The 23,130-nt window shown below is 43.2% G+C and overlaps 1 protein-coding gene across 5 annotated transcripts in view; it reads left to right on the top strand.

The window, feature by feature from the left end:
- PPP3CC (protein phosphatase 3 catalytic subunit gamma) overlaps window positions 1–11,288 on the top strand; it is a 92,196-nt gene extending 80,908 nt beyond the window's left edge. For 3 of the 5 annotated variants that reach the window (XM_027092098.1, XM_027092094.1, XM_027092095.1), the window contains exons 11-14: window positions 1,818–1,899; window positions 2,522–2,619; window positions 9,629–9,658; window positions 10,762–11,288. In XM_027092098.1, the coding sequence (XP_026947899.1) occupies window positions 1,818–1,899; window positions 2,522–2,619; window positions 9,629–9,658; window positions 10,762–10,979 (428 nt within the window). In that variant the 3' untranslated portion in view covers window positions 10,980–11,288. The remainder of the gene's footprint in view (window positions 1–1,817; window positions 1,900–2,521; window positions 2,620–9,628; window positions 9,659–10,761) is intronic. The other 2 variants (XM_027092096.1, XM_027092097.1) reach the window with 1 other exon arrangement.
- Window positions 11,289–23,130: the final 11,842 nt, after the last annotated feature.

The following is a 23,130-nucleotide window of genomic DNA, read 5'->3' on the forward strand; positions in this document are numbered from 1 at the left end:
TGAGCTAAAATGAGTAGGTAAAAGCTGTTTGAAAGGCAGCTGAGGTCCTAGCTGCCTCTTCTCCAAGACTGGAGGCTAACCTCTAAAAAGCGTAAAGCAAAGAATTTCTGGACCAGGATACAACTGAGGGCATCGATACTTTGCCAAAAACAGGTGAATTACGTGACCATATGCAATCTCAGTACTGATACAGAGAATTCCCTAACAAAGACCCACCCTGGTCATTCTGTGTATGTAAAGCTCCAAGTCAGCAGCCCACCTACCAACTCTGAAAGCTTTCTAGTCCCTCATTCTTAATGCTGAGCAGGCACCAGGGATTATAGGACTCTTCGGGAAAGTCTCTAAGAGAGACAACAACAAAAACAGCAAAAACAACTCAAATGAACTGGAGATTCTGAAGAAAATATAAAACTTAAAAATGGAAAAACTGTAATATCTCTAGAAAGATATGAGAATATATTGAATCCATTATATAAAAACATGTTGCTCTTATTAAGAGATTTGTAAGCTGTTCATTCTGTCCTTTGTTTTTATTCATTGTTTTCAGCATTATTTGTTCCACAAATAGTATCTTTTTCTTTGTCTAATTTTATTTTCATGATCTATGGGGATAGACCATGTTGGAAAATAATAGATGTGAATTAATGTAAAACTTTTAAGAAATAGAAACACTCCTGGCAAGAAATCTGTAATTTAATATTCTATCATGATACCAAGGATGTCTCTTCTGAGCTGATAAAGATAAAAGCCTGCTTCTCTCATTGCATTTCGCTTTGATTTTTTCTTTTCTCTCTTCCATGCAAACTTAAATTTCTCTTCCCATATTTCTATTTTCATCTCCTTGTTTCTTGGTGTCTCTTCTCCCTGAAGATCACTACATTTCAAGCTATCAGAAAGGTATCTGACCAAAATGTGCTATGAGCTTACTACTCGCTGTCTGTCCCACCACAATCTATTAATTAGACTTTTTTAGTTGTAGTTGAATAATTTCAGACAGGCCCTCCATCCTCCCTTTCTGTTTCAATGTATATGTTTTCTCTGAACCCTGCTGTATGATCCTGCAGGATATTTAGAACTGGGGGGCGAGGAAGGAGAGGCCACATTTCTTAGTTTCTGACGTTTGAATGCGGTCACCTGATGCATGCCTGGACATTGGCTTCTCATGTGTGAGCTGTTTCCTAAATCTTGGATGAGAAAAGGCCATAAAGTCTTAACGTTAACTTTTTTGATGTTGCTTTATAAAATACCTTACCCATCATCATAATTTACACTGCACAGTTGTCTATGGTAGGAAATAACTCACCAGTTTGTGAGTAAGTGAGGATTGTAAAATGAAAGCAGCTCTCAGTAAGTTCAGGAGAGCTAGCTGTGTGTTGTGTTTACATGCAGAAGACAACTGCTCAAGTCATCACTTGCCATTTGGCAGGCCAAACCCTGCATCCTGAGGTGGCCCACAGCATTCTCAAAAGAGATCTTTGCTGTAGCAACTGTCTTTGTTTATATGTGTGTATTTCATTCTTCCCTGTGTTTTACATTCCAGAACCACAAATAAGTTCCTACCTCATAGATCCACTCAGTCTGTCTTTTCTGTGGCCCCTCCATTTTTTACATCATCTTTTTTTTTTCTCTCTTCTGGGTTATTTTTTTTTTTCTCTTGCTCCTTACAACTTCCTGGGACTTTGGTTTGTTTAAACAAACTTAGGCCTTGATTTCTTTTTTAAAAACAATTTAACTTAGAAAGACGCTTCATCCTGCATTTTTTAAAACTAACCTGTTAACATATTCCTTTAACTCACTTATTCTTTGTATTCTCTAAGGAGGCACTACAGTTCGAAAGGAGATCATCAAGAATAAAATCAGAGCCATTGGGAAGATGGCACGGGTCTTTTCAATTCTTCGGTAAGGATAACTCTGTCATTACACTGTGGGATAAAAGCATTTTGAGAGTAATTTAGAAGTTGATTTCAGAACAGTTTTTTTAGACTTGGAGTTTGGTATTAGAACTGTTGGTCTTTGGGTTGAGTACAATCTGAATCAGACCTACATGTTAAAGTGCCTAGAAATGCCTGGCAAACATTTATTTGGTATGAGCTTAGATACAGTGCAGTGAGTGCAGTGATTTAGTGTGGCTTCTGGAGCCAGATTGCCTGTGTTCAGATCCTGGCTCTGCATCTTCTCAGCTGTGTGATCTTGTGCCTCATTTTCCTGGTCTGTAAAAGAGTGATAATAGCAGATCTGCCTTACAAGGTTCTTTGGAGGATTATATGGGGTAATATATGGAAAACGTTAGAACAGCACCTGATTATTAAATGACTTTAATTGAAAACAAGACCTGGCTAATTGTTGTTAATTGGAATATTTACAGAAAACATCCCTTTCTTTGGGTCAGGGAAGGGGCAGGGAGAAGGAGAAGCTATCTTCCATCTCTGCACATCTTTTCTTAACTTCTTTCAAGTATCTTTGTAGGTACTGAGAGGTAGACACCCTAGCATTAACCCTGGGCTTTGATCTTCCTTTGCAGGGAAGAGAGTGAGAGTGTGCTGACTCTCAAGGGCCTGACTCCTACAGGTACACTCCCTTTGGGTGTACTCTCAGGAGGAAAGCAGACTATTGAGACAGGTGAGTATGAGAAATGCTCCTTTCATGGAAGGTGTGCTCCCGTTACCTAGCAGTCAATGTCAAATTGAAACTTAAGGCTTCTTCCAATAAATGGTACTAAAGCAATTGGATATCTATCTCTGGGGGAAAATGGATCTCCATACACAAAAACTAAATCAAAATGAATTATAACTTAAATGTAAAATCTAAAACAGTAAAACTCCCAGAAGAAGGTATGGAAACTAGGCACTGGGGTAGATAAAGAGTCCTTAAATATGACACAAAAAATACTAACCTTAAAAGAAAAATTGAATAAATGACTTTCATGAAAATTAAGAATGTGTATTCACAGAAATTCATGATTAAGAAAGGAAAAAGACAAACCATAAACTGGGAGAAGATTTTTGCAGTACATATGTCTGACTAAGGACTTATATTCAGAGTCTACAGTTCTATAAAGTCTGTAGTTCTATAAAGAACCATAACTCAGGGACTTCCTGGTGGTCCAGTGGTTAAGACTCCATGCTTCCATCACAAGGGGCATGGGTTTGATCCTTGGTCAGGGAGCTAAGATCCCGCATGCCGCACCCCGTGGCAAAAAAAAAAAAAGTACAACTCAATAAGAAAAACACAAAACAACCAAATTTTTTTAATGGTCAAAAGATTTTAACAGACACTTCACAAAAGAGGGTATTAAAATGGCCAAAAAGCATATGAAAAGGTGCTTAAAATAGTTACCCATCTGGGAAATGGATATAAAACCACAGTGAGATACCACTACATATTCTCTAGAATGGCTAAAATTTGTAAGTGTGACAATACCAAGTGTTGATGAGTTTGTGGAGAACTAAAACTAGATACATTGCTAGTGGGTTTGTAAATTGGTTCAACCACTTTGGAAAACTGTTGGGCAATAAAGCAAAACATATGTCTACCCTACAACCCAGCAAATCCATGCCTGTTTTTTTTTTGTTTATTTTATTTTATTTTTGGCTGCATTGGGTCTTTGTTGCTGCACGCGGGCTTTCTCTAGTTGCGGTGAGCAGGGGCTACTCTTCCTTCCGGTGCACGGGCTTCTCATTGCAGTGGCTTCTCTTGTTGTGGAGCATGGGCTCTAGGCACGCGGGCTCAGTAGTTGTGGCTCACAGGCCCAGTTGCTCCGTGGCATGTGGGATCTTCCCGGACCAGGGCTCGAGCCCATGTCCCCTGCATTGGCAGACAGATTCTTAACACTGCGCCACCAGGGAAGCCCCCATGCCTGGTTTCTATAGAAGAGAAATTAGTGCATATGTCCACCGAAGGACGTGCATAAGAATGCTCACCTTAGCTTTACTCATAATAGTCCAAAATGGGAAACAACCAAATGTCCATCAATAGTAGAATAGATAAATTGAGTTATATTTATACAATGGAATTTACTCAGCAATAAAAAATAACATTATGAATACATGCAAAACGTGGTTGAATCTCACAGACATCATGGTAAACTAAAAAAGTTACACCGAAAAGAGCACAGACTGTCTGATTTATATGATGTGCAAGAACAAGCAGACTAACATTTCTGGGTGGGATCAAAGTGAGGTGGCGGGGAAGCAACCGTGGCGTATATGGGCCTCACAGTGCCTCTCATCATGATGAGCGTGTTCTGGGACTTCGTCAGCTTCTTGGAGCCCTGGTTCATCCCTGAGGGTCCCAACTGGGAGTTATCATCACCTTGTTGGTGACCTGTTCAGTTTGCTGTTATCTCTAGTCATGAAGAGTTGTTAAATCACCTCCATACCTAGACCACCTTCGTTGACTTGCCTATTTTGGCCATCAGCTTCCTTAAACATTCACAGCACATTTGAACATCTTATTCTACAATGCAGTATTTTTTTTCCCATCACCTTTTTTACACTTTGATGAATTATGTACCTACTTAAACTGTGCAGGCTCCATAAAATGTCTGTGCACTGCTCTGAGATAGAAAATGCTGTTCTTCTGAGAAATATATGACTCTCTCTTTGGAACCTGTGGATTTGAAGGTGGCTCCTGCCTGCTCACTACATGGGAATCAGCAAAGTGTTTAAGAGCTGTTACAAGACAGGAAGACTCCAGTGGGGCGGTCAATAGGAGAACACGTTCAGAGGGAAGATCTGTCCCACCAGAATTATGCCAAAGTATATTTTTAGGATGAATTTATTTCTGCTATCTTTTGGAATAAATTATTTTTCTGTTTTCAAAAAAAAAAAAGAACTGGGACTTCCTGGTGGCACAGTGGTTAAAAATCTGCCTGTCAATGCAGGGGACATGGTTTTGAGCCCTGGTCTAGGAAGATCCCCCATGCCATGGAGCAGCTAAGCCCGCGAGCCACAGCTGCTGAACCCGCATGCTGCAACTACTGAAGCCCGCGCGCCTAGAGCCCGTGCTCTGCAACAAGACAATCCACCGCAATGAGAAGCTTGCGCACTGCAACGAAGAGTAGCCCCCACTTGCTCCAATTAGAGAAAGCCCACGCACCGCAACGAAGACCCAGAGCAGCCAAAAATAAATAAATAATTATTTTTTAAAAAGAGCTTCACCGTGTCCCAGGCACTGAAGTGAAACACTCGATAGGTATTTGTGCTTTCTGTTCTCAGAAACACAAGCAACAACAACAAAAAAGGAACTGGCAGGCTCATCAATGGTAAAAGAAGTCAGAATGGCACGTCCTCTGGTGGGAGCATATGGACCCAGAAGGAGCCCAGGGGACTTCTGGAGTAGTGGGAATGTTCTATATCACTACCTAGGTGGTAGTTACACAAGTGCATGCATATATAAAAATGTATTAATGAGTACACTTCAGATTTATGCACATCATATGCCTCACTTGTGTGTTTTATACCTTAATTTTGGGGGGTTAGAGTTTCTCAGTCAGAAAGGGAGTTTGCCTCTTTGCCTGCAAACCATATCCTACAACAGTGCCTCAGTCACCGCTTCAACCAGAGTGTCAGTTCTGAAAATTACGTGGGCGTTGACTTTAAGGAGAGGACTTTATGGAACCCAGGAATGATAAGGTTGATATTTGTCAGAATAAACAGATCTGGTCAAGCAAGGGGAAGAAACGTGAGATCAAGTCATTGGATGACTAATTCTAGGCAAGAAAACTGGAGTTGAAGCATCAACAACTTAAAGTAGAGTTTCAGTGCTTTTTTGCCCCCCTTGTTTTTTGAATTGCTTCTACTTAAGTTTTTCTTTTCCTTGTCACCCTGCCTCTTATAGGAATTCTTTGCATTTTCTGAACATTCCAGGGCTATTGATTAATAGGAACAGCCCCTTTTCCCCCTCTTCTTTTTTTTTTTTTTTGCGGTACGCGGGCCTCTCACTGTTGTGGCCTCTCCCATCGCAGAGCACAGGCTCCGGACGCACAGGCTCAGCGGCCATGGCTCATGGGCCCAGCCGCTCCACGGCATGTGGGATCTTCCCGGACCGGGGCACGAACCCGTGTCCCCTGCATCGGCAGGTGGACTCTCAACCACTGCGCCACCAGGGAAGCCCATCCCCTCTTCTTTTTATAGGATTGATTTCCTCCTTCTCTTTCAAATTGAATACTGAAATATTAGAGTTTAGTTATTTATAAGGAAGAGTGAACATTTTCTCCTTGGAAGTATAAAATTAATTTTCTTAAGTTCTGTAGTTTCATAGGAAGAATCAGTAAACTGTTTCAGACTGAATTTTCCCTCTCAGATGCGCAGTTTCTTGTAAGCAAAATACTTTTCTGTCATTGCTCTGCTTATTAGTCATGTGAAGTATTCTGAGAGCAGCTCTGACAAAGCATTTTAGAGTTAATGGGTAGTAATACGGGTAAAGAAAAAAAGGAACATCCTATACCTCCTTTCTTGAAAAGTTTTGGAAATTTGCTGATCCACAGAGTTGTTGTTTTAATCTGAATGAAATTTTTCTAGACCTTGATTTGAAAGAGTAAATCTGCAAATCTGAGTTAAGTAGCAAAGAGAATTCTGTGGATGTGTTATTTGGAGATTTGTTGTTTATGATCCTTGGTCTATCTTTTGTTCTCAGTCCCAAATATATGCAGTTTCTCTTCATTCCTGATTTGAATATGAGTGTTTTAATCACTATAGGATTGTTTATTGGTACTCCAAAATTGATAGAAATCTCAGGAATGTGTAAGAACAAAACTGAAGTTGCAGCCAGTAGAGCTTCTTATTCTCTCTTATTGGTTGACAAGAACTGAGTTTATTTGTCATTTTCCCATCAGAGTCTCAGTTCCACAGGTTCACTGGCAAACTGGAGCGTTAGCTGAAAAAGATCTTTTATTGTTCATGTAACTTTACTTGGAGAGCCTTCAACCAACAATATCCCACCCTATATGGCCTTATAGCCTACATTCATTTATACCCCACCTTGTCCCAAGGGGGATTTGAGTAAGCTACAGTATACATCCAACACAGTGAAGGGAAATAAATATGCTTGGAAATTGGAGCACAAAGGAAAACAAACCAGTGAAAGCCAGTAGTCAGTCACAAATTTGACTCCAAGCTTCCTAGTAGCCAAAATAAAGAGGAAAGACCATAAGATAAAAAACAGGTCAGTTATAAATTGGACTCCATCAAAAGTTTTAAAGTTTTGTGCTGAAAATGGAACCATCAAGAAAGTGAAAACACAACCCACAGCATGGGTGAAAATATTTACAAAGCATATATCTGATAAGAGACTAGTATCTAGAAACTGTAAAGAATTCTTGTAACTGAATAATAAAAAGGCAAATAACCCAATTAAAATGGGTAAAAAATTGAATAGACATTTTTCCAAAGAAGACATACAAATGGCCAATAAGCATGTGAAAAGATGTTCCACATCATTAGACATTAACCACAATGAGATACCACTTTAAGCCCACTGGATAGTTGTAATCAAAAAGGCAGATAGAAACAAGTGTTGGTGAGAATGGAGAGAAAGTAGGACCCTCATACACTGCTGGTGGGGATTTAAAATGGAGCAGCACATTGGAAACCAATCTGGCAGTTTCTTAGATGATTAAACATACCGTTAATCATATGACCCAGCAGTTACACTCCTAGTTACATACCCAGAGAAATGAAAACATAGCCACACAAAAACTTGTACACAAATGTTCATAGTAACATGCTCTGTAATAGCCAATAAGTGGAAACAACACAAATGTCTATCACCTGATGAATGGATAAACAAAATGTGGTGTATTCATACAGTGGAATACTATTCAGTCATAAAAAGGAATTATGTACTGATACAATCCTCAACATGAATGAACCTTGAAAACATTATGCTAAGTGAAAGAAGCCAATCACTAAAACCACATATTATATGATTCCACTTATGCGAAATGTCCAGAACAGGCAAATCTGTAGAGACGGAAAGTACTTTAGTGGTTGACTGTAAAGTTAGGGAAAGGGATGAGGGAGGGAAATGGGGTTTTAGGAGGTGATGAAAATATTCTAACCATAGATTGTGGTAATGGCTGCACAACTCTTAAAATCATTGAACTATCACTTTGAACAAGTGAATTTTATGGTTATGTGAATTATGTTTCAGTAAAGAAATCTCATTCAGTAAAGGAAAGTATATTTCAGTAAAGGAAAAGAAAAAAGAGTTTCTCAGTTTTATACGACTGTTTCTTGTAAGGAATATCCTTCAGTGCAGGCTATCTTAATACCCAATGCAAAAAGCAATTCTAGGAGGACCCAAAACAATGTGATACTAGGACACATTTTGCCACACACATAGCTTTTAAATTCTAATTAACCAACACTGTGTATACAATTTCAGGTAAAGCCTTGTTCTCCCACTTCTTAACAGTTGCTTTTGTGATGTACTGTTTGAAGGCATTATTGTTTTCTTGTGAAAATTTGTTCTGTGTGAGGAGGTTTGAGAGGGTGTGACATTGCCTTAACACATGCCAACACATGGTTGACAAATGTAAGCAGTTGATAAGTTGATTCCAAGTTTCCATTTTCCCCATTGCCTTGGGAAGTTAATTTTCAGTTCTTCCAGTTTCTCCTCTCTGATGGATATAAAAAGCCTCAGGAACAGCAAACTGTTACTGTTCATTATTCTTCCCTGCCTTCTTTTAAAAAATTGGTATTGGAGGAACTAACAGGGTTCTCCTAATAAGATCTTTCTTGCTACAACTGGTAACCTTTTCATATATTAGCGCTTTTACTGTCTTAAAATGAAGATGCAAGAAAGTTTACCTGTTGATACTAATTCTTAAATAGCTTCCTTTTCCAAAAGTGAGGGAGAAGAGGGCCTTCTTAGTAATTGGCCTGCTGTCTTGCACAGCGAATGGAAGCCATGTGGGTTGGAAATGTCAGCCTCTGCTGTGTCTCTCCTCCCAGATGGTACATGAATTTGTATTCAGAATTGAATAGATTTATGCCTTTGCCAGCTTAGTACTCCACCCCCGGAAAAGAAATAACCCTTCACTTATAACCCACTTTTCTCTCCTTCCAAATGCCAGTCTGTTATTCAACGGCCACTCCATTTCATTAAGGACAGTTGGACCCCACACAAGTTGCTTGAAATCATTAAGAAATAGTTTTAAATAACTTTTTAAAATAGGACACAGCAGCTACAGATCTAATATCATCTGAACTATCACAAACTAAAGAACAGTTGTAATATTAAATGATTTGACTGGACATATTTTGATATGTGAACGTTAAGACGTAGATTAGCAGCTGGCTATTTAAAATGAGGAAAACGTCGTAACTCTTGTTTCTTCTAGTCAGCTTGATTGACCCCATTGTCTTAGCTATGGATGACATTAGCTAAAAGGTTCTCGTGCCACTCACAATGTGAACAATCTTAGAAACTCTCCCCACCTCATATTTCCCCCCAATTTAGTTTTTCGCAGTAATCCTGTCGCTTCTCTAACTAGTCGACTTTTATTAGGGATGGGAATAGGCTTAAAGGTGGGACGCTGGGATGTCTGTGCTGGCAGCAGTGCTGTTGGTTTACTCACTCTTTTTCTGCCTTCATTTTTGCATGCCACTGCTCCTGCCTCTTACAGCCACAGTAGAAGCGGTAGAGGCCCGGGAAGGTATGGCCATATTCCTATGATAGATGTGATCATGTGTCTGTCTACTGGTTTTAAAAGCTTTGTCAACATTCGAAATCTTTTATTATTGCATCACCAGAACTGTAACAGTGAGGAAAGGAAGAGATATCTCCAGGCGTGCTCACAAAGTATTTCCTTTGTGTCCTGTATTTGTATTAATTTAAATGATCTTCTCCACAGCTGATGTCCTTTCTGGGCTCTCTCATTTTTAATGCAATGACTGAAGCTTAAGCAACTGGTCATGGGGGTTCAAATGGTGTAATCTCATAGCCCTTCCATATCCAAGAGGCATCCATTTGATTATCAGAAATTCAAACCCTCAGCCTCTTTATCTAATGATTCCAAATGACATCAAAAGTGGAGGCAAAAGTAGATAGGATTTAGTTTGATTTGTTTTTGAGGTTGCCCTAAGTCAGTCAACCTAAATTATCTTTGTTTCTATGAAAACAAATTTTAAGTAACAAATTATCTATGAATTCTGAGGATGAAAACCATTGGAATCGATATACTTGTGTTATAAATTTAATTGTTCTGTTAGATAAGATGGTTCACAATGGGAATGCCTTTCCTTGGTAATACAAAAGTTCAATCAGAAAGAAAATATCTAGGAACTATTTTTTAGATGGCTTTTAACTTACATTCAGCTCCTGGTTGTGCAAGATAAAAAGCTGTCCTTCTAAACAAACTTTTTTGTGTGGTCTATGTGATGTTTGTGTTAGAGCAGCTACTCTGCTTAACTTGTTCTGTTATTCTAGTGTTGCCTTTTTTTCTCTCTCACTGAGCACGTTTCTGGCCCATAAGAGACTCTTTCAAATGTATTGGGGCTTTTTGTCAGGTCTACTTCTGCTATGATTAATTGAGCTATGAAAATGACTTTCACAGTTTCCGTGGCCCTTTGGGCCTTAAGGAAGCAGTAGCTTCAGACCAGGCTAATTGAAATCAAATATTGCTCAATCCCTTCACCAGACATGTGCTCCGCAGCCACCCTTCTGTGTTTTTCTCTAGGAGGTTGCTGTATGCTAAGAAACTTAAAGCTGGTCGCTTTACTGTCTAATTGAGCTCCTCCCTTTCCTGTTTTTCTGTAGCCATCAGAGGGTTTTCGCTTCAGCACAGGATCCGGAGTTTTGAAGAAGCCCGAGGTCTGGACCGAATTAATGAGCGGATGCCACCCCGCAAAGATAGCCAGTACTTTGATGGGCCGGTGAAATTAGTCCAACCAAACGCTGCGCACAGGAGTGACAAGGGGAGAAGGGCCAGTAATGACTCAGAGCCCTGCTGTGGCACAGGTGGATCCAAGACTTAATAATCAATTTTATTTATTTATTATTGGAAAACAAAACAAAAACAACTGAAACAACTTAAACCTGGAGGTGCATTCATAATACACTCTGCATTTACTCTGTAAGAAAGGTGACCATTTTATAAATTCTTTTAATTTATGTTTAATATATACATAAAAAGTGAATGTGTTTTGTTTTTCCTTTTTTTCCCCCCCCTAATTTTTAGGAACTGATCTGATTGTCTGATACATAGTGAAGTCTTGTGCTATAAAGGGGACCTTCCCCCTAATAAAAGGGCCTTGGAAACCTCTACCCTGGGTTTCTGACTTGAACTAGCCAGCCTTTTCTCTTGTTTTTGGAGGGTAATATCTTTAATTTCAGACTAATCATTTTTCAAACACAAAAGGGTTTTTTCTTTTCTATTTTTTTTTTTTCCTTTCTACAGGGTACCATTGAAGATCTCTTAGATTTCAGTGGCTAAAACTTCTCTTCTTATGGAAAACTTGATTATAGTAGAACTCCTAAGTGAATAACCCAAACCCAGTGATTTTAAGGGCCAAGGGAAATGTTTTCCATGATAACCTACTTTCTTCTGGACTCTCAATTACTCAATGTATTCTAGTATGGCGAAATAAAAAATAATGAGGGATTTTCGTAGAATTACTTAAAATTTGTTCATCTAACCGTGGGCATGATTGGTTTAAACTTCCCTTAGAACTTTGGAGGTTTCTTAACTGTTGCCAGATCCTTTTGCTTTTTTTTTTTTTTTTTTTAATTTTTTGCGGTACGCGGGCCTCTCACTGCTGTGGCCTCTCCCGTTGCGGAGCACAGGCTCCGGACGCGCAGGCTCAGCGGCCATGGCTCACGGGCCCAGCCGCTCCGCGGCATGTGGGATCTTCCCGGACCGGGGCACGAACCCGTGTACCCTGCATCGGCAGGCGGACTCTCAACCACCACGCCACCAGGGAAGCACCCTTGCTTTTATTTTTGAACACTAGGTGATTTACCCCATCTGCAAAGGAAGCGACATTTCTAAATATAAATGCCCTCTGTAGAGCCTTCGATGGTAGGAAGTGTTTATGCCCTTCTGTGTTACTGCATCAGCTCTCACATCTATCCTCCCCGCCGTCCATCTGTTTTTCTGTGTCAGCATTTTTGAAACCAACAGGGGTAATGGAAACTGACTAGGTTAAAATGGTCCCCCTGTGAACTGGAAGTCTTGCTAAAGGGCATTGGATGAGTGAGGATTTCCTGTCTATCAATTACTGGAATGTTCCTCCATGTTTCAGCACTCATTATATTGAACTGTGTGTCGGTCTCTGTCAGCGTATTTTGGAATACAAAAACAAGTGATCAAATACAAGGTTTGAATAATCTTTCCTTAGTTTTTCAAGTCACAGCCAACTAGTGAAGGAAATTTCAGGGATCCTTAGGCTCCCATTTTTGGTTTAGCCTGATGACAGGTGCCATGTCATAATACTCATTGGTCAGCCTGTAGTGAAAGTGCATGTCTGGGCCACACTACATCAAACTGCATATTTGTGGAATTCCTTAATGTCATTTGGGATATAGGAGTCCAGCATTAAAGCAAGTATCCCAGACAGTAGTACTTTATGTTTGGAGCTTCAAGAACACCAGAAACCTTTTTTCAAAAAACATAATTTCAGGGAATTCCCTGGCAGTCCAGTGGTTAGGACTCTAGGCTTTCACTGCTGAGGGCCCAGGTTCAGTCCCTGGTCGGGGAACTAGGATCCCACAAGCCGTGTGGCACGGTTCAAAACAAAACATAATTTCATTAGAAGAATGAGGATTTAGCCCATCTATCTGTTTTTCCTATGCCTTGCTAACAGTTCCCAATTTGTTTATGACAGAGATCAAAGCACTTTGGAGATTGGAATTTGGTGGCGTAGAGTGCTCTGTTAACAAAAAAGATAGGAAGGATATTGGGAAGGAGATAAAAGATCTCTTACTGGGTTGTGAGTAAAATCTTTGAAAGAGGAGAGAAAGAGTCTCCAGTAGCTGTCTTTACTGATCATCATTTCTTTATAATCAAAGAGGAATTCATCACCTGGATATCCTCATACTCCTCCCTCTCCCAATCCCAATAGGGAAAGAGCCACTGTTTTGGAAATCTCACCTAATGTGACAGTCAGTTCACAGGACAGGTTTGATAGATGGGAGTCCCTGATTCCTTTCTCTTTTCCATTGAGGCTATTGTTATACACACACAGTCCACAGGTAGAAACCGTGGGCTTCAATCTTAAGGACTTCAATCAGCAGGCAAGTAGTGAAATAGTTACTACAAATCCTTATAAGCAAAAAATAGTATTAGGAAAAAAAAAAAAAGACAATTACTTTGGAAGGTCTTCATTTTCTTCCCAAAATGAAGTAGTACGATAAAGCAATTTTCCTTGACAGAGCCATGTGAAAAGATGTATTTTACAGGTAACTTTTGAGCTGTTGAAGGTTCAGCCGGAGTAGAGAGTTAAGTGGTCACGATTCAAGAAAATTGGAGGGGGTTTAAAAGAGCATAGCAGCAGCTCTGGAAGGAAGTTAGGTTTGAAGATCCTGTTGAATTCTAAAGGTAAAGGCATTTCTTATGTTCTGTAGAAAGCTGGGGTGTGTATTTCAGCACTTTAGAAAGTTGTGTGGTGAGTGTGTCTGTCTGGTATAAGTAGCTTTTTTTTTTTTAATTAATTAATTTATTTATTTATTTTTGGCTGCGTTGGGTCTTGGTTGCTGCGCCTGGGCTCTCTCTAGTTGCGGTGAGCGGGGGCTACTCTTCGTTGCGGTGCGCAGGCTTCTCACTGCGGTGGCTTCTCTTGTTGTGGAGCACGGGCTCTAGGCGCGCGGGCTTCAGTATTTGTGGCACGCAGGCTCAGTAGTTGTGGCACGCGGGCTCTAGAGCGCAGGCTCAGTAGTTGTGGCTCACATGCTTAGTTGCTCCACGTCATGTGGGATATTCCCGGACCAGGGCTCGAACGCGTGTCCCCTGTATTGGCAGGCAGATTCTTATCCACTGCCCCACCGGGGAAGTCCTACAAGTAGCTTCTTAAAGCCAGACCAGCAGGCAGTGCACCTATATATGCATTTGTACCTGTGATTCAAGACAGTTTAGAAGGCATAAACCGGTGCTTCCCTGGTGGCGCAGTGGTTAAGAATCCTCCTGCCAATGCAGGGGACACGCGTTTGAGCCCTGGTCCAGGAAGATCCCACATGCCGCGGAGCAACTAAGCCCGTGCGCCACAACTACCGAGCCTGCACTCTACAGTCCATGAGCCACAACTACTGAGCCCACGTGCCACAACGACTGAAGCCTGCGCACCTAGAGCCTGTGCTCCTCAACAAGAGAAGCCACCACAATGAGAGAAGCCCGCGCACCACAATGAAGAGTAGCCCCCGCTCGCTGCAACTAGAGAAAGCCTGTGCGCAGCAACGAAGACCCAACGCAGCCAAAAATAAATAATTAAAATAGATAAATTTTTTTAAAAGGTAAAAATAAATAGATAATAATAGAAGGCGTGAACCTTAGGAATATATTGATATAACAGCACTTGTTCTTCCCTTTAGACTTCATTGGAGAGTTTTAACATTTTTTAATGTTTTAATCTGAATAGTAGCTCCCGAGATGGCTGGTGGCCTGCCCTGAGTTTGCCATAAAACTGCCTGGGGCCTGATAGTCTGACTGGGGCCATCATTTCAAACAAACATTTTGACTGCTGTCAGCGCTCTGTGGTGTTGCTGTTTTCAAAGCCTCTTCTGTTTTTACTAAATCTTCCCCCTTGAATGTTCTAAAGATACTAAAAATACTTTTCTCTTGTTCTCCTTCACTTTAAAGTCCACAGAGACGTTATTCAACTTCTCTCATGGGGGTTGGGGGGACGCATCAGAGGGCTCCTTTGTAAACTTTTCTGAAATACCAGTTTAGAAATGACACTTCCCGAAGACCAGTTTTCCCAATTTTGTTTACATCCACGTCATATGAAGTTACAAATTGATCAGATGACAGTTCTTGTTAATAAAAATTTTAGAACTCATCTAATACAAGTTCAAAACATACATCTTTTTTTAATCTCTGTGTTCTGAATATTTAGAGAAAAAGTAAAAGAATAAGCCGCGTGTGTGTGCGTGTGCGTGTGTGTGTGTGAGAGAGAGAGAGAGAGAGAGAGACGGAATGCTAAAACAAAAGCAGCCTGTTTTCTTTAAAACCTCAAGGTAACACTTAGGTTATGGGTACAGACATTGCTGATTCGCTGGCCTTTTTTGACTAGATATTGACCAGCAGGGTGAAAATGGCTTATGGATGGGTATGATGTGGCTTCTTGCCTAGGGATAGACGAATCAGACTCTCCAGGAATATCAGTATTCTTCATACCCTTTTATCTATATTTACCTTGCCTTTTCTGTTCCTACAGAACATTTGCAGTTCCATGAATCAAGTTTTTCTCAATAGCAAAGATTTGCTTTCTTATCCTGATAACAGGATAACTGACTTCGTGACACTATTCAGAATAGGAAAAGGAAAGCTCTTAATTGTTTTGTAAACAGATTATTATTATTTAATGTCATTATGGAGCAAGGGTGGGATTTCTTCAAATTGGATAACTTGGGGCCTTGGCATTGTCCCTTAGATCCTCTTCTGAGTAATTTTAAAACACAAAGTTTGGGACTTCCCTGGTGGTCCAGTGGTTAAGACTCCACACTTCCAACACAGGGGACGTGGGTTCGAACCCTGGTCGGGGAACTAAGATCCCACATGCCTTGGGGTGCGGCCAAAAGATTAAAAAACAAAACAAAGTTTGAGGCAGCTGCTCTCTGTAAGAAAAATATTGCAAACCATGCCTACATGAGATACAGCCAGACTTACTGCTCATGGTCATTACTCAATAGTCCCTCTAGCCTCTTGGAGTAAGTAAGGCTGAAATCTGTTCCCTCTACCCTCCCTTGTTTTATGTAAATATTGTAGCTGATCTCCAGAAGTTTTGACTGTACCATATCTATAAATACAAAACTCAAGCTCTTGAGAGTTACGTTCATCCTGACCAATCTGGGTGACCAGTTAGTTAAAATGGTTTAGGAAGAGCTTGTACCAGATTGACTGATTCATAGTTTTTCTTTGTATTAATTTTCAGATTTTTTCCTCCAGTTTTTGTATTGAAAATTACTTTCGTACCCAGAAAGACTTGTTGAGATATCATTCTAGAATCTCCGATATTTATTATAGTTGTTATAGTAACAGTGGAACCCAAGTGTTTTTCAAAGCATTATTCAGCTTTCCCTACCCTGGGAGAAAAGACTTCAGAGGGAGCGTGAACCCAGAGCCCCAGTTGTGGGAATGAGGCTCCAATTTCCTAAATCACTTGTGGTTATAAACATGGATACCACCTTGTCTGGCACCCAGGTCCATATCTTTTCTGAAATCTGCTATAGCAGAGAGTAAAGGGCAGTCTAGGGAGCCCAACAATAGCTGGAGGAGGGTTTGGATTACCTGGAGGACACCTCCGAAGCATTGTAATGCCACAGTCCCTCTTCAGCACTGCTGTGATCAAACACTCAGAGGAAAGCCATAAGAAAGGGCAGACGCGCATAGAGCAAGTTGTGTAGTCGAAAAACACTCTTATCTTGAGTCCAGCAGAGAACTGCATTCACAGTAGAGCTTTGTGCCACTGATAGAGTGTGAAAGAGGAAACCTATATTACTCTGAGACTTGTGACCTGACCTGCCTATGTCTAGCCAGCCAAAGTGAATGGGGTCAGGGTTAGCTGCCTTCATCTATGCAGTCACAAAGGTAAAGATGATACTGGAGACTATATTCCCTCCCGGGAGGCCGTGGCCTCACGCCCCATCAACCTTGGCAAGACTTGCTAAATAACACCTTTGTCCAAGACGGGGTTATGCATCTTCTCGTCTTCTACACCCCCATGACAAGCCGAGGTGGTTTAAGATCAAGAAGTGAGGAGTGGATGTGGATCGTCCCTCTGAGCAGCTCTAAAGGAGGGCCACGTACGCTGCCTTCTTGTAAGTTCTTGCCCAAATTCCCTTCACTCCCTTAACATAGCTGTCTCCAAATAACGTGTGTGTGTGTGTGTGTGTGTGTGTGTGTGTTCATGTTAAAGTGAAGTGCATGTAATAAGAAGGAGCTCTACTGTACATTTTGATTTGTGGCAATAAAGATGTGGGTTTTGTCTGTCAAAGAAACTTTTTGAAGATACCATCATGAATGCCCCACTTTTCCTTTCTCAGTGTACTGTGACCAATAGCTCTGTTTCCTAACAGAAATGTCAGCAGGCATTTTCCAAGAAAGGATCCTGGTTTTGCTTCCTAAATGAGGGGGTCAGACACATGAGACTAGCTAGTGGTGTAAATTTTTTAAGGCGTTTCTGAATGATGAATTATTTGCTTGTGCTTAGAGGTTACTGGCTTTTTCTTGTTTCAGTTATGTTAAGGCAAATGGTGGAAATGTTATTTATTGGCAGAAATCATAAGTCTTTTTTGTGAACAAGAAATTAATTTGTTAAAACTTTCTTACTGTACATTAGAAGTCATCTTGAAAAAAAGAAGAAATTAAATGATAACTTTATTGGCTCCCTGTGTCTTTATTTCCTTGTGGAGCACACTTGTATTTGGCTCTTACCCATTCAGTAATTCTGGAAGTCAAGGGAAAGCCTGATGTTTGATGTCTGGTCTGGTCCCTGACAATGCCAAGGAATTCTCCCCTCAAGGAAAGGAATCCCATCACAATAAAAGGAACCTCTTTTCTTCACGTCTTCAGCTCCCTAGTTTTCAATCTGCTTTGCTGGCTGCGGTGGTGGTTCTATTTTTCCCACTCAGAACCCGTTCCCTTGCCCTGGCCTCATTCCTGGCACTTTGCCCACCACGAAATCACACTCAAGTCCCAGCTCCTTCTGTGGTTTCTCCGGCAGAGGCCGCTACTTGAAGAAAAGGAAGAAAGACATCCCAGAAAATGTACAGTCTTTACAAAAGATAAAAATAATTTTTATTAGAGCAATTTAATAACTCTGCACATGGTCCTAATAATAGACACAGATAAATTCCATCTTGGGAGAAGTTGAAGAAGAAGAAGCCAGAGAGGAATTGAATGTGGAGTTGAACCCCCCAAGAAAGGAAGTGTCAGACCAGCCTTGATTCCTCTGGAAAGTCGAAATACCATGAGGTGCTGTGGACTCACAAGGAAAAATAACTCCTCTGGGCAGGTGGGGGTTAGGGGATAGGCTCTTCAGAGAGGAAAATGCATCAGTGAGGGGATTCTATGAGCTATGGCAGTAGAGGCAGAAAGTCTAAATCAGGAGCAGCCAGGCCTAAGTAAGGCAATTTCACCATCGGTACAGACACACCAAGGGCCACATACAGGCTCAAAAACGAGCCCAGATTTCTCATTCCAAATGGTTAAGTGTGCATTTTGGGATCTTTGTTTATCCCAATAGCATCCTAACTTAGCAATGTCCTTATACCTCAGCTAAAGCTTCAGTAAAACGAGGTCATATTTGCCCTTATTTCAGAGTTGTGAAAAAAAAAAAAAATTTAAGCCTGGAAATTAAGAACTCAAATGCAAAGTCATATTTACCTCTCACCACATCTAGATCCAATCCCTACTTTCTTGCCTGCTATGTGTAATCGCCTGGTCTTTTTGTTTTTCTATCACAACTTTCAGGTTTTAGAAAGTCGGTTCAATTTTGATACAGTGGATTAATAATGGTAAATTATCCTTTTTAACGTTGCTGCAGTTCAGGAGAAGGTTCATTTTAGAATTCAAGGAGGTGGGAAGACAAGGTCATTCTTTGTTTGGAGGCCAGACCTCGTGGTGTCCACCGGCTAGTGAATCAAGCCGTCTTATCTTCCTTATCTCAGTTTACCTGCTAGGAAAGGGTGATGCAGACCTAGTTTTCCAGCTCTTGGTCTGTGTGCCCTTCTTTGTGGCTGAGTTAACTTGGCTGGGTTTTCCCTCTGAGGTCATTGCTTATTTATCTTTCCCTTATAAAATCTGCTTTCTGAAGAGCTGACAGCCACTTGCTCTTTCTTTCTCTCCTGAGAACTAAAAGAGGTTCATCTGTAGCCCAGTTCTTCTCAAAGACACCCCATCTGCACATTGTGCTTGTTTGCTCATCTATAAAAGGAGGGAGAGAGAGAACAGTGGCTGGTGTGATGTCAGTGTAAAGGCCTCCTTGAAGATAGACTAGATAGTTGGTCAAAAGGCTGAGTTCTCTCCCAGTCTTCGGGGTTTGGATGCGGCTGACTCTGAGAACCTTGAATAGACTGCTGTTACATCATGTGTGTGCTATGGAGAGATCTGTGCCAGGCAGGCCTGAAGGCCTCATTCTGTATCCCATGGGGATCCACTCACCCTGGCTGCCAGCCTCCAACACTGACTATCCCTGACCTGTAATGGGTATTTTTTCACTCACAGAGATCCCTTGTTTTACAGCAACTACACCGAAACACTTGGGTTAGGCCATGCCATTGTCAGCTTCAGAGGGTCTTCCAAGACCCACAGTGGGTCACTTGTGTTCCCCTTCTGTTGCTCCTGTTCCCATGAGTGTTTGGCCTGATGAGGACCTTGGGTAGAACTTGGCTGGCAACATTAGCAAGAGCTGGAATCAGGAGTGGACCCAGGAGAAAGGGATGGAGCCCAGGGGATGAAACAGTCCAGATCTGTACTCCTGTCTCTGATGGGACTTGGTTTCAGTTCCTCACTAATGGGTCACTGTGGTCTCCCCCTGTAGAGAAGTCCAAAATCCTCAAATGGGACAGTGCTTTCTTTGCTAGTCCATTCGGGTGGACTTTGCTCAGTATCCCTGGTGGGGAGAAAACACTCTTCTGAGAGCACAAATTAAACACCCGCTCATAGCCTAACTAAAGAATATACGAGAGTTCGTTCATTCCTGTGGAGGAGAAAAGAAGGAATAGCAGATGCTCTTCCTTTGTCTAACGTGGGGGGGACTGAGGCACAGAGCCGGGGAGCCACTTGCCTGCTCAGGGTCCATCTGAGTGTGACATTCAAATGCCAGACCCCCAGCACCAGACACAGACACTCCTCAAGAACTGAGAGTTCAGGTTTGCGTCTTCTGGGATCCCTGGCTTCCTTTTTCCCACTGGAGAAGTGAAACTGAATTCTCTGCTCACCCTACTCACTTAAATAAAAAGCTACCTAAGTGCTCTTTCCATTCATCCTTCCTCTTGGTGACGGAGGCTGGTGTTCAGAGCGACCCACATTCCTGTATGAACAGCCAGCACGCCTCTCCCCCTCCGTGTGAAGAGCCACCACATCTATTGCTAGTCCCTTGGCTAATCATCCTGTAGTGTGGTGGGCGTGGACGGACCTGAGTTGACACGGGGGCCCCTGGGGGATAATCCGTGGAACAAAAGGTGGCGGCCTCAAGGAGCAGGGTGAGGGTAGGGCCCGCTGCGACCAGGATCAGATAGCTAGAAAAAACACAGCGGTTATGTAACAGTGTTTACTGTGGCTCAGGTGGCCCTGAGAAGGCAGAGGCAGTCCCCTGACAAAAGGCCGTGCCAGAGATGGGGAAGACTCACAGGAACAGAGGTCCCTGTCAGGCGATAAGCGAGTTGGCCAGAGGAGATAGTGCATTGGGATGAAAGGAATCTGCTCTGTTGTTGACAACAGCTAGGTCACCTAGCACGGCCTTCCCTATCTTCAGCTTCTCCCTAAGCCATGCCAGCTCTCTGCCCGGTCAGGCCAGCCGCAAGCAGAGCTGAGGCTGGGGGGAGGAGCAGAGAAATCAGACACCTGGTTTTTGGCTGAATCTCCGGATTTCACTCCTCTTTTTCCTTTAATCTCCCACTTTTCAAAGAGGAGGGATTCTTCTCCCTAAACATGGGCAGAAAAGGAGTCGTCGGTCCAGGTTCCTTAGGCTCTGTGCTCCCACCGGTCTCTCATCCTGTCTCCTGTGAGGCTGTGTGTGGGAGGGATCCTGTTAGAGCTCCTCCTTGGTCCAAGCACACAGCCTGTGACTCCTGAGAGGGAGAGTTATTTCCAGTGGTGCCAGGGCAAAGCAGGTTCTGACCTGAGAGAGAAGGTGATGAGCACAGCAGGGCCTAAGCGGACGGGAAGAAGTCAAAGCAGCTTAGGAGGAAGGCTCCAGCGGGGCCTACCACACCTCCTCCTACAAAGCTGTTTACCGGACTCCCCACCCCCATAGAGATGAGGCTGGTAGCCAGTCCCCAGCTCTTCGCCCATGGCTGCCACCTCCCCTTGTGAGAAACAGGAAGTTGGGACCTTTGTCGGCTCAGCTGCACCCTCTACATTAAATATTTATCTTGGAGTCCAGGTCAGAGCCCTAGAGAATAAGAGAAGCTCACTGCTGGTGAGAGGGGGTATGGCCAGGATTCCTGGAGTTGGAAGATTTCAGCTTCACCATCTTTGGAGAAAAGGAAGAACATGAAAGAGATGTGGCCCTTAATCGCAAGGATCCTGACAGGTGGGGAAAAAAACTGGTGACGGGCTAGGCAGGCACATACTTTGTCCCTGAGGGAGGGAAGAGGATGGCGCCTAAGGGTGGGCAGGTATCCAAGCTTTAGGAGAGGGGAGATGCACTGCTGCCTGCCCTCAGGTAGTCCCAGATCTCCTCCCTCCTTTCTGAAGCTGACTTCTGTGGGCAGGGGCTACCCATCCCACCCCCATCCCTTCAGCTTTCCTGGTGAATCAGAGATTCTTGGAAGGGGCCTTAAAGGGGGATCTGGTTCAGTTCCCTTATTCAGTGCAATAGTTGCCTTTACGAAGATGCCCCACAAGTGGCAGACTTGGAACCTCTGAAATCTCTTTCTTGGAGACCTTGGATCTGCTTCGGAGCATGCAGCCAGTCTGCTAGTGCAGCCAGTCTGTTGCCACACTGACAGCCCTGCAGACACTGGAAGCTAGGTGGCATGCCTCTCTCTCTCAAGCCTCTTCTCAACCTAAGCCTCTCCTTCCGCTTTTCACACGTGAGACTGTTTCGAGCTGGTTCCCCACAACCCGGATAGCTCTTTTACCTGAACTGGGAAAAGATATAGCTGATAGCATCAGTGATGGTAGGGATTTAAAAATACGGTTTCATCTTTCTCCATTCCCTTTTTTCTCAACTTTTGAGTTGAACGATGTGCTTGGGAAACACTCTGAAGTGCATGGTGACCTTAGGGCACCAATCTAACTCCCAGTAGGTCTGCGATAAACATTTTCATATTTTCATAATCTATAATTGATCACTCCCAAAATAGATCTGAGATTGTCCAGCAGGTATTTGCTATCTGGTGGGCTTGGGGTCCCAGAGCCAAGCCAGGGGCTAAGAAGTGGTACCCCAGAGTCTGTCCACTAGCAGTTAAGCATTCATTAAGTACCCTCGCTGTAACAGGCCCTATGCCGGCACAGAGGCTTGGGGGAGAAGGGGAAGATGGGATGGCCAAAGGGGTTGGGAGCCAACTGGCGCGCGTGGGCTCTTGGGACCTGTTGTCAGAGCAGCAGGAACAGCGGAAAAGCAGCAAGATCAAAACAAGGACGGTGTATGGGAACACCAGGACCCTGGTAACCCCATCCCCGCCAAAGGGACCCCGCCCTCGTCCTCTTCAGGGGCGCGGCACGCCCAGCGAGTCGCTGTTTTAGGCCGATTTCCTCCCGCGCTGTCCTCCGCGGGCCTTGCACGTGTGTGAGCATCCGCCCGTTTGCCAGTGCATGCGCGCATGTGTGTGTGTTTGCACTCGCCCGGACGCGCGCTCACGCAATCACAAACTCTCTCCCCAAGTGGGCAGAGAGGCGGCAGGGCCTAAACTCGGCCCGCTAGGCCACTCTGCCTGTGCGGCGCCTTTATCACGGCCCCAGCCTGTCTGCATCCCGGTCCCGTTTCCGAGGCCGCCGGCTCCGTATCAGTTGCTGGCTGACCCGGGTTCTTTAATCATTCCTGCCCTCTGTCCTGGCTCCGCCGTGCAGCGGCTCCCTTCCCACCCGCTGGAAATGTCGCTGGAAACTCTGAGTGGCGCTCGCTGGCCCCCGCCCTGCGGTGGGGGCCGGGGAAGCAGCTGGGAAACCGGAGCGGGCTCCCCGGGGACCCTGGGCGGTTCCTCCCGGCGCCGCCTCGCGGCCGGCCCGGCCCCTGGCAGGGCCCACGCCGTCCTCGCTGCCCGCCCGCCCGCCCGCGCCCCGACGGGGAGCACTCGCCCGCTCCG

The sequence above is a fragment of the Aethalodelphis obliquidens genome, unplaced genomic scaffold, assembly GCF_003676395.1.
Source record: "Aethalodelphis obliquidens isolate GAN/ISIS:26980383/991018 unplaced genomic scaffold, ASM367639v1 scaffold74, whole genome shotgun sequence".
In the NCBI taxonomy this organism is placed as follows: Eukaryota; Metazoa; Chordata; class Mammalia; order Artiodactyla; family Delphinidae; genus Aethalodelphis; species Aethalodelphis obliquidens.